We start from the raw sequence: 13,628 nt of genomic DNA, 5'->3' as shown, positions 1-13,628 counted from the left end.
GGTCATTAAGGATCACAGGTTGGATTCCAAGAGAGGGCAAGTGGGTGAGGAAGAGACAGAAAGTTAGATGGGCAGATAAGATTAGGAAATTCGTGGGTATAAAGTGGCTGCAGCAAGCACAGGACCAAGTTGGCTGGCGCAACATGGGAGAGGCCTTTGTCTTTCAGTGGGCGTAGTCAAGCTGATGACGATGATGTGCCCTCGGTGAATAACGCAGTGTGATTGGATCGGAGCTCAGCGTCCTAAATGATTGCACACTTCGGCGGTATACACTCTGTGCAGTGAATGATAGCATTGTATTAATGCTGACAAGTCACTTGCAACGTGCACGAAAAAAAAATACTGATTTGTTCTCGCATTCCGCCCGAAATCAAATATAACTGCCAATGCACGGCCATTTCACCACTAGCACGGCGACAGCTGGTGAGCAACCGAGTTGGTGTAGATGAGTGGTGCTCCCAACTAGGGCTAAAAAACGTCGCGTCTTTTCCTTTCTTCAATCTTTCCTCCTCCTCCTCCTCCTCTGAGGTGGGTAGTCTTGCTGGTGGTATTGTGGCAAAAGCGTCTCTTTCATCACGGTGTGAATAACAGTTTAGTTGTGGTCTGAAAGTCAAGCACAAAAGAATCGTGCGTAAAAAGAAAAAGGAAATATAGGTCATCTAATTGAGCAGCAATTTTACTGCCAAGGAAAGACAAACACTGTCGGTAGGGCCGGAAAGGATGCCGAATAACGGGAGGCGGAAACTTGAGGGAGTGCGGGACTGATAGGGCGTATATCTATCATCCTGCGGTGGAACTAAAAGGGACTTTAATGGCGATCACGCTTGGCTGTGTTCAACACTGGGATGTCCCTTTATGGAGTCGCATGTTCATTCCGGGTGTTCAAAGTTAAGCAGTTTTTTTTTAATTCAGCACTGGGAATAACACGAAAACCATTTTTGCAAACCACTTAAGGTATCTAGGGGGTCGCAAAGAGAAAAATTATTATGACTGCCAGCCCCAATCAACCAAAATTTCATAATTAACGTTTCGGTGACTCCAGCAACCAGGCACATTTGTATTGAAAAGTTGGAGGCAGTCGCATTTCTACACAGTTATACTTGGAAGAAATCTTCTGGCATGTCTGTGCTTTGAGATATCCCATGGCGAAATTGAATTGTGCTTTGCATGATTACGCATGCGAGACCGTCAGCATGGGTCCGAAGCTCTTCCTGGATCGGCCGTGACAGTTGCATGCGTCGTTTAATTTGACAACGGTTCGAAGGCATTAGCAAAGATGATAACGCGGTTGCCCTTTTACACTGGCTCGCGATAGCAATCTATATGACTGTTCGTCACATCGGAGAGAAACATTGCGCCTATCTTCACCGCCTTGCATGCGCAATCAGGAACTGCACAAATAAACTTTGCCGCAGAATATCTCGGAGCACAGACATGCTAGAAGAATTCTTGCGAGTGTAACTGTGTAGAAACACCACTGCCTCCAACCTTTCAGTGCAAATATGCCAGCTTGCTGCAGTTACTGAAATCTAATGACTAAATCTTGGTTAACTGGGTCACTGCAGATACATGAGTTATCTGGAAACGTGGTTTTTGTGTTCTTCCCAGTGCTGAATTTTTAGAAAACCATAAAGCTTAACTTTGAACACTTGATATACGTATTGGATGTGTGGTGGAGCCTGCAAGTGGTGCCCCGTCCTCGGACTCCTGTGACCATGTTTCCATCTTTCCTATCTCTCCTATCCCCTCGATGTGTCGTCGCTCTCTGGCTTACCTCATCTCTCTTTCTCTCTCTCTACACCTTTATTCATATCCTTTTAATCCCCCCTCAACCCCATCTCTTGTGAGCTACTGTTGAGGTGTCGCTCCCTGAAGCAAACAGTTACGGGCTCACTTTTCTCTTCCTTTCTCTTTTAGAACCACTTTGTGAGCCTGCTAATGCATCTATGAAGCTGTTTTTTTTGTGTGTGTGAAGAAGTGACTGCACGGGAAAGAGAGCGTCCGTGCATGTGAAAGGAGCACGTTTGTGTGACTTGTCTGTACCAGGATCGCCTCTCTAAGCGTTGTACTGCAGTGACACGGGACCTTTCTTAAAAAGGATGGATGCGGTGTGTACGCAGTTTGAAGACTCTTGGGCGGGGGGGGGGGGGGGAGGTCTCAATTTTTTTTTGTTTCCGGTCTTCCTTATTGTTTATGGGTGTTCTGACTCCGCTGGGCCGGTGAAGGGGGGTTGTTGAATGCACCGATTAACAATAATAGAAAAAGCTACGGTTTCGTCCAACGGGTGGCAACTATAGGAATATGTAGAAACGTACATGAAGGAAAGCCGTAGTATTTTTGGCAGAGTATAGTAAGACGAACGTGCGCTTTCTAATTAAACAAGGAGGGTTCCATGCGCACACAGACAAACATGGACGCATACCACTTAATTAGCGCTTGCACCCGCTGTTGTACTCTTAAACGAGGTGAAAGAACAGGAACAGATCGACGTTCGGCTATACCGTGGAAAGAAAAAGGAAAGCACGAGAAGAATAAGATCGACGTTTTTAACTGTATGTCAGGAAATGGTGACAGGCAGGAAATGGTGCGCGCACATCGACAAAAAATAAACAAGCAAGCAAGCAATGGTTTACTTTTACCAGCTCTTAGACAATGCCATGATTTTCATTTGTCGTCTACAGCATTATAGAATTCTGCTTTTCGATTCTACGCTTTCTCTACGTCGCGTGCGGGAAAAGTGCCCCCTGCCCCGCCGCGGTGGTCTAGTGGCTAAGGTACTCGGCTGCTGACCCGCAGGTCGCGGGTTCGAATCCCGGCTGCGGCGGCTGCATTTCCGATGGAGGCGGAAATGTTGTAGGCCCGTGTGCTCAGATTTGGGTGCACGTTAAAGAACCCCAGGTAGTCGAAATTTCCGGAGCCCTCCACTACGGCGTCTCTCATAATCACATAGTGGATTTGGGACGTTAAACCCCACATATAAATCAATCAATCAATCAAAAGTGCCCCCTCACCCGGTGGGGCGGGGACCTCCTTATCTGGCGGAAAATGAAGTTTCCACCACCAGAGCGCGCGCGAGAGATGCTCTATGCTGCGTGCCGAATGACACCGCTGTCTCTCTCATTTGCGAATCAATACGCCGACACTTTTGACGGGCGCCGCAGTGTGCGTTGCCGTTTAACGTGCCCGAAGCTCCTAACAATAAGTTGGAGATGCACGTGCACTCACCTTGCATAACGCCCGCAGTGGCGAGTGCAGTGTTAATTGGAAGTGCGCCGTGTGCCCGCTGCTTATACCGCCCTTAATCCTGCGGTTAAGCTGACGTCAAAACAATGCTTATATAATCGCGCCGACGGGAGGCGCTGCCACTGTCTCAGGAATCGCAACGATGCGACTTTTGATTACTCAACCACAAGCTTTCATAAGCTTTACTTTAGCTGGACATAAACAGAAATGCGCCTTTAGTGATCTGCTTTCTTGTTAAGGCAGGACATAGTTCACTGTTCTCACCTCGGCTAGAGGGCCGCACTCACTAAGCGGAGTCACACAAGAGCATGGGCATTGCAGAAAGTTGAAACAGGGGAAAGGAGGGGGGGGGGGCGTTGTCCATTGAAAATGTTGATCGACTTTGCCAATAATAAAAAAAAAATGAAAAGCCTCTCCTATATCTCATATAAGGGTCATTTCCGAAGGGAATTAAGAAGTCAGTTTAAGCACCGGTACCAATCTGCATGGATGATTACTTATATCACGACGCTTCATCTGAAATATAGAATTTTCATTCCACGCTTCTGTCACAGCACATGACTAGATGGGTTGCCTTGCCTCACGAAAAGAATGGTTGAGACCTGTCATGCATGTGTAAAGCCCATGGACTTACTTATTCAGGAAACAAAGCGTGGAATATCCACGGAGTGAATGATGACGAGTGGGGCGAATCGTCCGTCAGTCCGTCCGCACTTCCGTCCATCCGTTCGTTCTTGCTTCTGCCCATCCGTCCGTCCGTCCGTGCGTCCGTACGTTTGTCGGTCCGACCGTGCGTCCGTCCGTCTGTGCGTCCATGCGTCAGTCTCTGCGTTCGTCTGTGCGTCCGTTCGTGGGTCCGTCTGTCCGCCCATCTAGTGAACACTCCAGGTACCGCCATCTCGCATCTCTTCATATAGAAGTACCACCATCCAGCGGACATTTCAAGTACTGAATGAGAGGTGGCTACCTACTACTACTACGACGACGACGATGACTACTACTACTACTACTACATACATCGCGGATGCACGACCCACGGCTTAAGGAGCTTTGCCCCATAAAAAAGGGGGGAACGAAGACAGCCATGCGCGGGTGGGGCCGTGTGCTTGACACCCCTACCATACTGCGATTCCGTAAATTTTCCAGCTTATTCCGTAAATTTTCCAGCTTATAGGCATGAACGAAAATTATCAAGCGAACTACGGAATGCTTACCGCACACTATGTAAAGGCTCCATTTGTCCATGGCACTCTACGATCGAGTGACGGTGCCGCACACAGCGTGCTCACACCCGATCCTTCAATCCTCTTGGCTTCATTCTTCCCTGTTTCAGCGTTGTCTTTTGACCCACAACATTGGGTTGTGTGAGTGAAAAAAAGACTGCGTGCGTCACCTCGCGAGAAATTTCGAGTGGAACTTTTGCCGATTTATATTGAACAGCGCAAGCAAACGTCCATTAATTCGAGCTCAGGTCTCAGCATCGTCATGACTGAATCGTTGGTTCGTTCAATGTGGCAAAACACCGACTCGAGCTCCGCGGTTTTTTATACTGATAGGTTTGCGCAGCATGCTGCATTATCGCGTTTGCCCAATCGATCATAGCTGGGCGCTGTTAATCGAAGATTTGACGGCAGCTCCGTTTGAATGCTCCGTGCAAACTTTGATTACCTGTACTCGTATAAACTACGGTGCGTTATTGCTTTCGCATTCCACTTTCGTTAGAATGCGACTGGAATTCGAACCGCGCCCTTCTACTCAATAGCAATGGCGGAAGCCACTACACGATATTGTATCAGACAAAGGTCGCCAAGGATGACGCCAGCACTGCAGGCTGTGCGAGTAGCGTTCTTAGAATGAAGTGACTCTGTGGCATATTTGCGACGCAGTACTTCAGCAAGAGCCTGCGCCTGGGTTCCGGAGGTGGCGACGCGTCGTCAACGAGCACCAGCAAGAAGCAGAAGGTGCAGCTATGGGACAGCGTCATCAACGTGGTGCTCGTCGAAGGGCGAAACCTGCTGGCCATGGACGACAACGGTTTCAGCGACCCGTACGTGCGGTTCCGCCTCGGAACCGAGAAGTACAAGAGCAAGGTGGGTGCTGCGCGGCGGCAAAGCCTTCTTCCTCTTCTTTCAGTCAGCTTTCTATTCCTTCTGCTGTATTTGTGATGTGAATGGATGGGTGGAGGGATCGATGTGTGGATAGACGAACGGGAGAGAGAAAGAGACAGTTTCGAACGGAGAGACAAAAAGAGACTGAACCTCAAAAATCATTTTCTTCTTTAAAAGAACAAAATGCAACGACGAAGCTTGGCTTATAAGAACAACTGCATGCTGACGTGGGGCACCACGTGGTGTAAGTTGCGTCTTATTAATAATGGACGCAGATGATAAATTTTTCCAAGTTTGTAAACTTTTCCTCTTAAAGTTTAGTTACTTCAGTGGCGTGAAAATAGCTTCCGTGAAGTACATATTAATTAATCAAACAATAATACATAAGCGTGTATATGGCAGAACAGTTGCAGTAATATAATTGAGCTTCGAATACCCTGTACAAACGCACTTGCTACAGTGTAAACCAAATTTGGCATTGAAACTGGAAACGATAATCTCGGGGTGTTTTTTTTTAATGGAACTTCGGCGAGTTTCAGCGTATCCATCCATCCATCCATCCATCCATCCATCCATCCATCCATCCATCCATCCATCCATCCATCCATCCATCCATCCATCCATCCGTCCATCCATCCGTCCGTCCGTCCGTCCGTCCATCCACCCTGCCATATACTCTCAGGCGCCCGCTGCGTTGCTTTGACGCATGCGCGTTTCAGCGCGGTCGGCGTCCCTTCGTCTCGAAAAGATGCAGACGCAGTGCTGTCTGGGTAATGCATTGACGCAAAATGCAGCATGGCGTATTTGGCGCCGGTGGCCGTCGGGCCACGATAACGGACGCTGGTCGCGTCAGGGCATAAAGTGCTCGCGTTTTGCTAACGTAGCGTCGCTATGCATGCCCAGCGTTCGCGCGCTTCAACTTTACGTTGGAGTATATTGGGCCCTTCATGATGCGCTCGCGGCCGTTTCGCTAGCTGCACATATACTAAATTTGGCATCCCGTGACGTGAATAGATGACGAAGGCAAACGACACATCCAAACATGATAATCATGACACGGAATTTGTGTACGGCGTAATTTATTTCCACCTCTTAACGTTGTGCTGATTTAAAGTGGCATATCAACCTTGCTCATTAGTGCTTTGCATATTATTGATTCCCACTGTACGTAGGATCTGCCATTTTTTTCGCTCTTGGTTTTTGTTTATTTATAGCCGGACGGCAATCTCCCATAGTAGATAGACGTCGTGGCACTGTGAATCGTTTACCATTACTTTTCAAGCACAAGACCAATCTCGGTGAGCTTCTGCCTGTGATAGCTTAGTGCTCTTCTATAGCAGTTTGTTTGGGAGTACCCTAAATCATCCCCAGTTTTCAGGGTTTTCGTTGGGTACTATCTGAAAATTTTAGTACACTCTAGCGAAGAGGAGCCAGAACTCAAGCTTAAGTTACCATATGTGGCCATACAATATAATCTTATCGCCAAACTTGTAGCCAAATGATATAAAATCGGAACTATGAAAAGAGCTTTTGCTATTGAACGATGGCTGAAATGGCCCACTCTTGCTCTGAAACGGGGAGCCGTTGAAAAGGGTAGCCGCTGCACGCTGGTCTTTTCTTGTCAACAGACATCGCAGGGGAAAAGAGAGAGAGTTATTCGCGGAAGACGCGTGGTCGAGAAACTGTTGCGAGTGCGTTGCTTCCCCACAGTGCATGAAACGTTGCGACGAGCTGGGCAACTCTACTTTACCCCTCCTTCGACACCTCTCCAAATAGCCCTCGAATGGATAACGCGGCGTTGTTGAAATCTTGTTCTTTGTTGGGTGCAATCTGATCTTGCGGCAACAACAACAACAACAAAAAAAGCAAACGTCTGAAGGAGCACTTCCCGTTGCTCGTCTAGAAAGGGGTGCTATTAATATTCATCCGACCTTTTCATGGGCTGATCTGTTTTTATTGCGTGTCCCTCCTTCGTCTATCGCTGGAACACTCAAGGTGTCCGTACTGTGACAGTCATGTATACGATAGTGTAGAGGAATGAATGGGAGATAGATGAATGGATGAAAAAAAATTAAGCTCTTTTACTAAACCTGGAGATGTTCCATATCAATCTATTTCAGAAATAGGCCATGAGTATCCTCTTTTTTTTACTTTCTTTTTTTACTTTCTTGCGTCTCGAAGTTCTGACCACATAACAACACGAGAAAGCTTGTACCGGGTGTGTTTGCAAATACGGCATATTTAAAAATACTGATTACCAAGAAACAGCAGCTACATTTCTGCTGCAGCAAACTGTCAATTTTGGCAGACGTCGGAAAAAGCTAAAATCACGTGGATCAATGATTCCTGAATTAAACTGGCCAATTAACTTTTCAATCAAAAGGTCAATTGGTCTCTAATAAATTCGGTTAAACTGACTCGGGTGTGAAAGCCATCTTCTTTTTGGGATGAAGCTCCTTAGGCCATGGGTCGTTCCCTCCTCCGTATATAGTATGCAGCCACCTCTAGTTTGAGTTGCTCAATAGATTGCGTTGTGTCTATATGTCCTTGGGAATAACTAGATGACGTTAGTTGTTTTCACAGCACATCCACGAAGTGAATGATGCTGAGTCCATCTTTCCGTCCCGCCGTCTATGTTACCATTCGTTGCTGCTTCTGTCCGTCCATCCGTGTGTCCCTCTGTCTGTCTGTGCGTCCATCCGACCGTGCTTAATTCCGTCCGTGCTTCTGTCCGTCCGTACGTCTTTCTATCCGCCCGTTTGCGCTTCTGTAGGTCTGTGCATCCGCCTGCCTGTCCGTGCTTCCGTCCACGAGTCCATCAGTCCGTCTGTGCGGATGCATGGATGGACGGACGGGTGCCACTCATCGAGTCATCATCCTTCACTCCGTAGATATGCTGTGATTTTTTTTTTCTCAGTTGATTCTATTGACACCCCAAAAACTTTTGCACCCAACATGGTCTTGCACTGGCTCCGAGATCTCGGGCAATCAAAGCTTTGTGCACTTCACGAAGTTTTTGAGCGCTTCTGCGCTCAATAAAGGTATTTTTCCCAAAGTGAATAATTATTATTCACTTGGAAGGTATAGTTATACCGCTGTAAATTAGCATGAATGTAGTTTTGTTGAGGTTAACTGCATTGAACTGTTAATTTAATTAAAAATTGTCTTTTTCATTCGAAATACAAGGTTTAAATGTAGCTTAGTCATGTGCAATGAAGGAAAGATGGACATTTTTTTTTTTTGAGGGGCTTGCTTTTATGTTAGACCCAACTAAATGAATCCAACTGGCATTAGGCCAGAAAACTCGGAGGGGACATTTAATATTGAACAGTAGCATAGCAATTATGGCCTAATAATTACTATACCATTTTTGAAGAGAACTCTTACTGTTTCCTATGCCTTCCTTGGTATAATATTCTGATGAACTCATTTGGTTGAATTTTTCATTGAAGAATTCATATGGAATTTCAACTTCGGCTTCCTGAACGCAAAAAGAGGCGTGAGCCTCTTTTTGCGTTAAGTCTTGGCTGATGAAATACTTTGCTGTTTTTGATGGCACTATGCGCTTTCACTTGCCCGCTTTTTAAAAATGTCATCATCTTTCTGACTATTATCTGCCATTACTCTTTCGGAAGCAGGCCTTATAATAAGCAGTCTTCATTTCACAAACGCTGACGCTTAGTGTCTTACTAAGCCCTAAAAAATAGCCCTTTTACCAGCTTTCGAGAAACCATGCTGTACAAATAGCATGTGATGCTGCCCCGCATAGTTTGGACGAGGCGTAACTAAAGGTTATGATATTGAATTAGTAAACATACCCAGAGTCTTCGCATATTCTTTCAAAGTTTCATTATTAACCTGTGCCTGTGTGCTGCACTGCCTTTGTGAGTGTAACCTACCAAACCATAAAGCGAGAGGGCACGAAACAAAAATGATGGTGAATGTAACAAAGCTAAACAATGGTTATTGTTGTGACCTCGGTGTGCAGTATATAATTATTGGTGTCTCGCTTATGTCTGTTGCGCAGAATGCCATCAAAACACTGAACCCTCAGTGGTTGGAGCAGTTCGACCTACACATGTACACGGACCAGCCCAAGGTTCTCGAGATCACTGTGTGGGACAAGGATTTCAGTGGCAAGGGAGACTTCATGGGAAGGTACGTGCAAAAAGATTCCTGCTTGCCCTCACAAGACTATCGCCAGCCTCCCGAGGTTGTGTGCTTGCTAACATCTTAGGAACGTTCTCAGATCACAATGTCAATGAAGCTTTCGTGAATTTTCTGCTCCATTTTAAGGTTTATTAGAGCACAGGGAGTTCGCTAATCTTTCATCTCTGTGGCATTGCCCCATGTGTACACTGTTCTTCGTTTCGTCCTGAACCTTTTAAGAAATTTCGTTCGTATATACTTTTTCGCACAGCCAGCAAAAATGATTCAATCTCCCATGAAAAGGGGATACTTGTGGACTACCGTATATAACAAGCTTTTTCATTAATTAAATGTCATAATAGTCATGTTAAATGTCATGATAGTCGTGTTACGACTAGTACAGTCATGTTAGGCCATACCGAATTTGGTATTGATATCAATAACGAAAAAGCTAGGAGAGCTAAAAGTGGTAGGCGGCTAGAGAGATAGATAGATATGCTCAGAGTCGTCGAAGTTCGCTAAGAAATGTTTGCCATTTAATATTGATGTAAGTCAGTGCTAGTGTGTGTCAAGTCTCTTCACAGCCCTCATTTTTTGTGCGTTCATCCTGTGTCATGTCCCTTTTGTGCTCACGCAGGTGCTCCATCGACCTGAGCAGCCTGGAGCCCGAGACGACGCACTCGGTGTGGCAGGAGCTGGAGGACGGCGCCGGCTCGCTGTTCCTCCTACTCACCATTAGTGGAAGCACGCAGGGATCCAGCTGCGTCTCGGACCTCACCGCCTTCGAGGCCACCGGAGGCTCTGCCGCACGAGAGAAGGCCCTGTGGGCGCGATATGTACGTTTTGAGTGATATTCCCCCCGTACCGCAACGCTACGCTGCATTCCGCGTATTCATAGACGAAGTATAAGCCTTCTTGCTGTTTGCAAACAGAACTCCTGGACGGCTTTTAGTTCTGCGTGCCAGCACAGCCTAGACACATTGACGGTGAACGAAAACCTTATTGAGCAGCCTACCCATTTTCAACAATTTTCTCCCTGCGACTGGTCAGATGTTTCAAATATATTTTCTTCTAAGCTATAACCAACATTACAAGAGCTAGTTCTTAACCTTAAGCACCTTCTTTTACTTGAAAGCAGTAAAATAGATTTTTCTTACTCTAGTACTAAAACCTAAAAACATGCTTTCTACTGTGGTGTTAGAGAGTGAGTGATTGAGATTAGCGGAAGGGTTTTGGGAAGAAACACGTGCTGCTATTGCGAAAAAGTGAATATGCATGTCCGCGTGAATTAAATGGCTGTGTTGAGTATGCTTGTCAGCGAAATCACTATGTGTCTGCGCCTTGAAAACACTGAGACACCCTACTTGGTTTGCGAAACTGTGAATGTTTGTAAATGTGCTTTTTCTTTGTGAAATGACGAATTCGATACCACGGGTTGTCCATGGAGCGAATGTTTAGACAAGCAGACTCGTCTTATTCGTGGGTTTAACTTTTTGAAGTCACTTGTATTTTTTTCTTCAAGTTGCACCTTTCAATAAGACGAGCCCAATTGCCAAAATGTCATCTCCAGCGACATCCTTTCCCTTCTTGGAGCTTCCATCTTCCCCTGAACTTATGGCATTTCTGTTTTTGTTATTTAACTCGGTGACTTCCCGTACAGCTGTATAGATATGTGGGTTTCTTGATGCTATGCGATTCTGTCCAGTGTTCTTAGTCACACTTTGCACGTTTTCTTTTTATTTATAACACCGCAAGCAGCAAGCAGGAGGGGCCATGCAAGAACTCTTACCAATTGATTTTTTAGAATCGCGTAAATATATAAATACTGTATGGAACGGCTAACAAAAGTGTGATTCGTGTAGCGAAATGGCACTTGTGCCTTCTGTGCCGACCTTCAATGTGGTGGTGACATTGTTGTACAGTGCTACAAGAAAGAAGCTCTAAAAGCGCTAATAAATCCGACTATAGTAGTTCTTTGAGTTTTGGTCATTGGTTGGGGACAAGAGAGAAGAGAACTTGAAAGCGTTTTTGCATAAACTTTCTCTTTAATGTTGATAAAAAAATGTTCTTTCTTTCCTTCATTCCTTCTCTCTTTATTTCTCCGTTTCTGTCTTTCTTGTTGTCACACTTTGTTTCTTTCCTTCTCTCAGAAGTCATTTTTGGGATGCGATGTCTCTTTATGACTGATGTTGCACACGGCTAATTTCGTGCCCCTTGTTCATGTCCTTTCTTTTCCAAGATATGAAAACACAATACGCAATTGTGGTTTATAGTTGCCATCTTCCTGTTTTTCTTTTTCTTTCACATATATTGTCGCTACGCTTCAAGTCTTAAAACACCATAGACAAGGGTACTTTTCGATTTTTCTTTTTTCATTGTTTCATGCGTCTTAGCGGAAGCGTTTTTTTTTACCACCGTAGCCCCAAGTTTCAGGGTTCGATAAGTGGCTCCAGTGGCTGTGGATTGATCGGGGCATAATGAAAGAACCTCTGAGCTTTTATAGTTCAGTGCAGTGCAACAAGACCATCGTAGGTCAAATTTACAGTGGTGCCATATACTTTCACGACTATGATTGCCCAAGGTATATTTGTGATGGTATGAAGGACAAGCCAGTCTTTTCACTGAGTCATTTCGCCAAGTGTGAATTGCATTTAGTAGACTTGGTTTCTAACATTTTTTGTGTAATACTTATTCTTCTAATCTAATACCCACCTAGCCTGGCGGCAATGTTGACTTGATGCAAATAGTTGACAAAAGTAAGGCGTGCTAAGCTTGTACTTCCACGCCTGTCCTATACATTCTTCAGTCAGCGGCACCTTGGCACTGGCTGCTGCCAATTTTCTTCGCATAAGTTCCCACCATTCAGCACATTAGATGCCTTACCACTCATTCGAGCAAATGAGAAAGTGTGTTAACTGCCTTCTCACGACAGTAATTCCCGTCAGGAAACCTCGTACGTTAAGCACACGTGCGATGACTTAATATCAAAAATTAATCAAATATACTTGTTTTCTCTCGGTGTCGAAGCATCACTAGTACGCCTGAATAGTGCCTGGTCGCGCTCATCCGATATGTTGTATTCTGTGCATAAGGAGGCATGCAGTCTTGAAGGACAAAGCTGGAACGAATGCCGCTCCTCTATGGCTTGCGTGAAACAGCCTGTTTTCAATGTCACTATGCTACCTAATACGCAGCTTGTGGACATGCATTCACTGTGTTTAGAAGTGACGTTGAATAGCTTGGTTTGGGAGCCGGCCGTACTTTGACATTCTCATTATTGCCCGTCAGTCAATTAGGTGCAATGAAAGGCTATTGATTGCTTCGGTGCACAGCTTGTGGAATTCAACTGAAGAAAACGGACACATTGGACGAGCTTGTGGGGTTATATCATAAATATATACATAATACAGCGCTTAGGCACAGACACAGTGTGCATCACTTTTTTCCTTCGTCTTGTGTCTGAATGTTGTTTTGTATTTTTATCATGGCATTCAACTGCTTACTATTGTTACATGGGGGACTCAATGGTGCAATAATATGCAGAAGTTCTTTTGGGCTTTCAGAACTGTGAGCGTGTGTACTTGAGAACAAAAACTTATGGGTCACAATGTTTGCGGAAAAGCTTGGATCGATGCTCAGCCTGTGAACACAGCCCCTATGATGAAGAGTTCGAGCTGTTAGTTGCTTTGTACAGTCTGAACAGCTTCGGATTAAACTAAATGTGCATCACGAGTTAAGAGAGAAGGAGGAAAATCAAGGAAAGAATCGAGAAACAGGGATATAAACCAGATGCCTGTCCAATTTGCAACCCTACTCTGGGGAAACCGGCTAACCTCCCTGTCCTTCCTCATTTATTCCTCCTCCTACTCTGGGGAAAAAAGATGAAGAAATAAAAAAAATTGAGCACAAATTCAGAGTTCCTGCACTAATCTCGGGTCCCGTAAACTTTTTCCGTTTGATGTACTTCCAGTTTCGCTCGAGCGCATTCGTAAATGTGTCACCTTGCTTGACCTTGCTTGGTTCTTGCAGGGTCTGTTACACAGTTTCTACGACTGGGACGACGTCGGACACCTCGTTGTCAAAGGTGGGTTGCTGCTCCGTACGGCAAGAAGCATCGCTTCAATTGGT

The 13,628-nt window shown here is 45.4% G+C and overlaps 1 protein-coding gene and 1 long non-coding RNA gene across 2 annotated transcripts in view; one reads left to right on the top strand and one right to left on the bottom strand.

Annotated features, from left to right (window-relative positions):
* LOC142804014 (uncharacterized) overlaps positions 1-13,628 on the bottom strand; it is a 34,593-nt gene that overhangs the window by 3,757 nt on the left and 17,208 nt on the right. The gene's annotated exons all lie outside the window — the stretch shown is intronic.
* The window catches only part of LOC119167317 (multiple C2 and transmembrane domain-containing protein 1-like), a 250,349-nt gene that overhangs the window by 221,590 nt on the left and 15,131 nt on the right, over positions 1-13,628 (top strand). Inside the window, exons 7-10 of the mRNA XM_075890480.1 lie at positions 5,130-5,333; positions 9,379-9,509; positions 10,138-10,336; positions 13,530-13,584. Coding sequence (XP_075746595.1) covers positions 5,130-5,333; positions 9,379-9,509; positions 10,138-10,336; positions 13,530-13,584 — 589 coding nt within the window. The remainder of the gene's footprint in view (positions 1-5,129; positions 5,334-9,378; positions 9,510-10,137; positions 10,337-13,529; positions 13,585-13,628) is intronic.

This window comes from Rhipicephalus microplus, chromosome 1 (assembly GCF_043290135.1).
Source record: "Rhipicephalus microplus isolate Deutch F79 chromosome 1, USDA_Rmic, whole genome shotgun sequence".
NCBI lineage: Eukaryota > Metazoa > Arthropoda > Arachnida > Ixodida > Ixodidae > Rhipicephalus > Rhipicephalus microplus.
The sequence above is the reverse complement of the archived record's forward strand: the minus strand, read 5'-3'. Positions and strand labels throughout refer to the sequence as shown.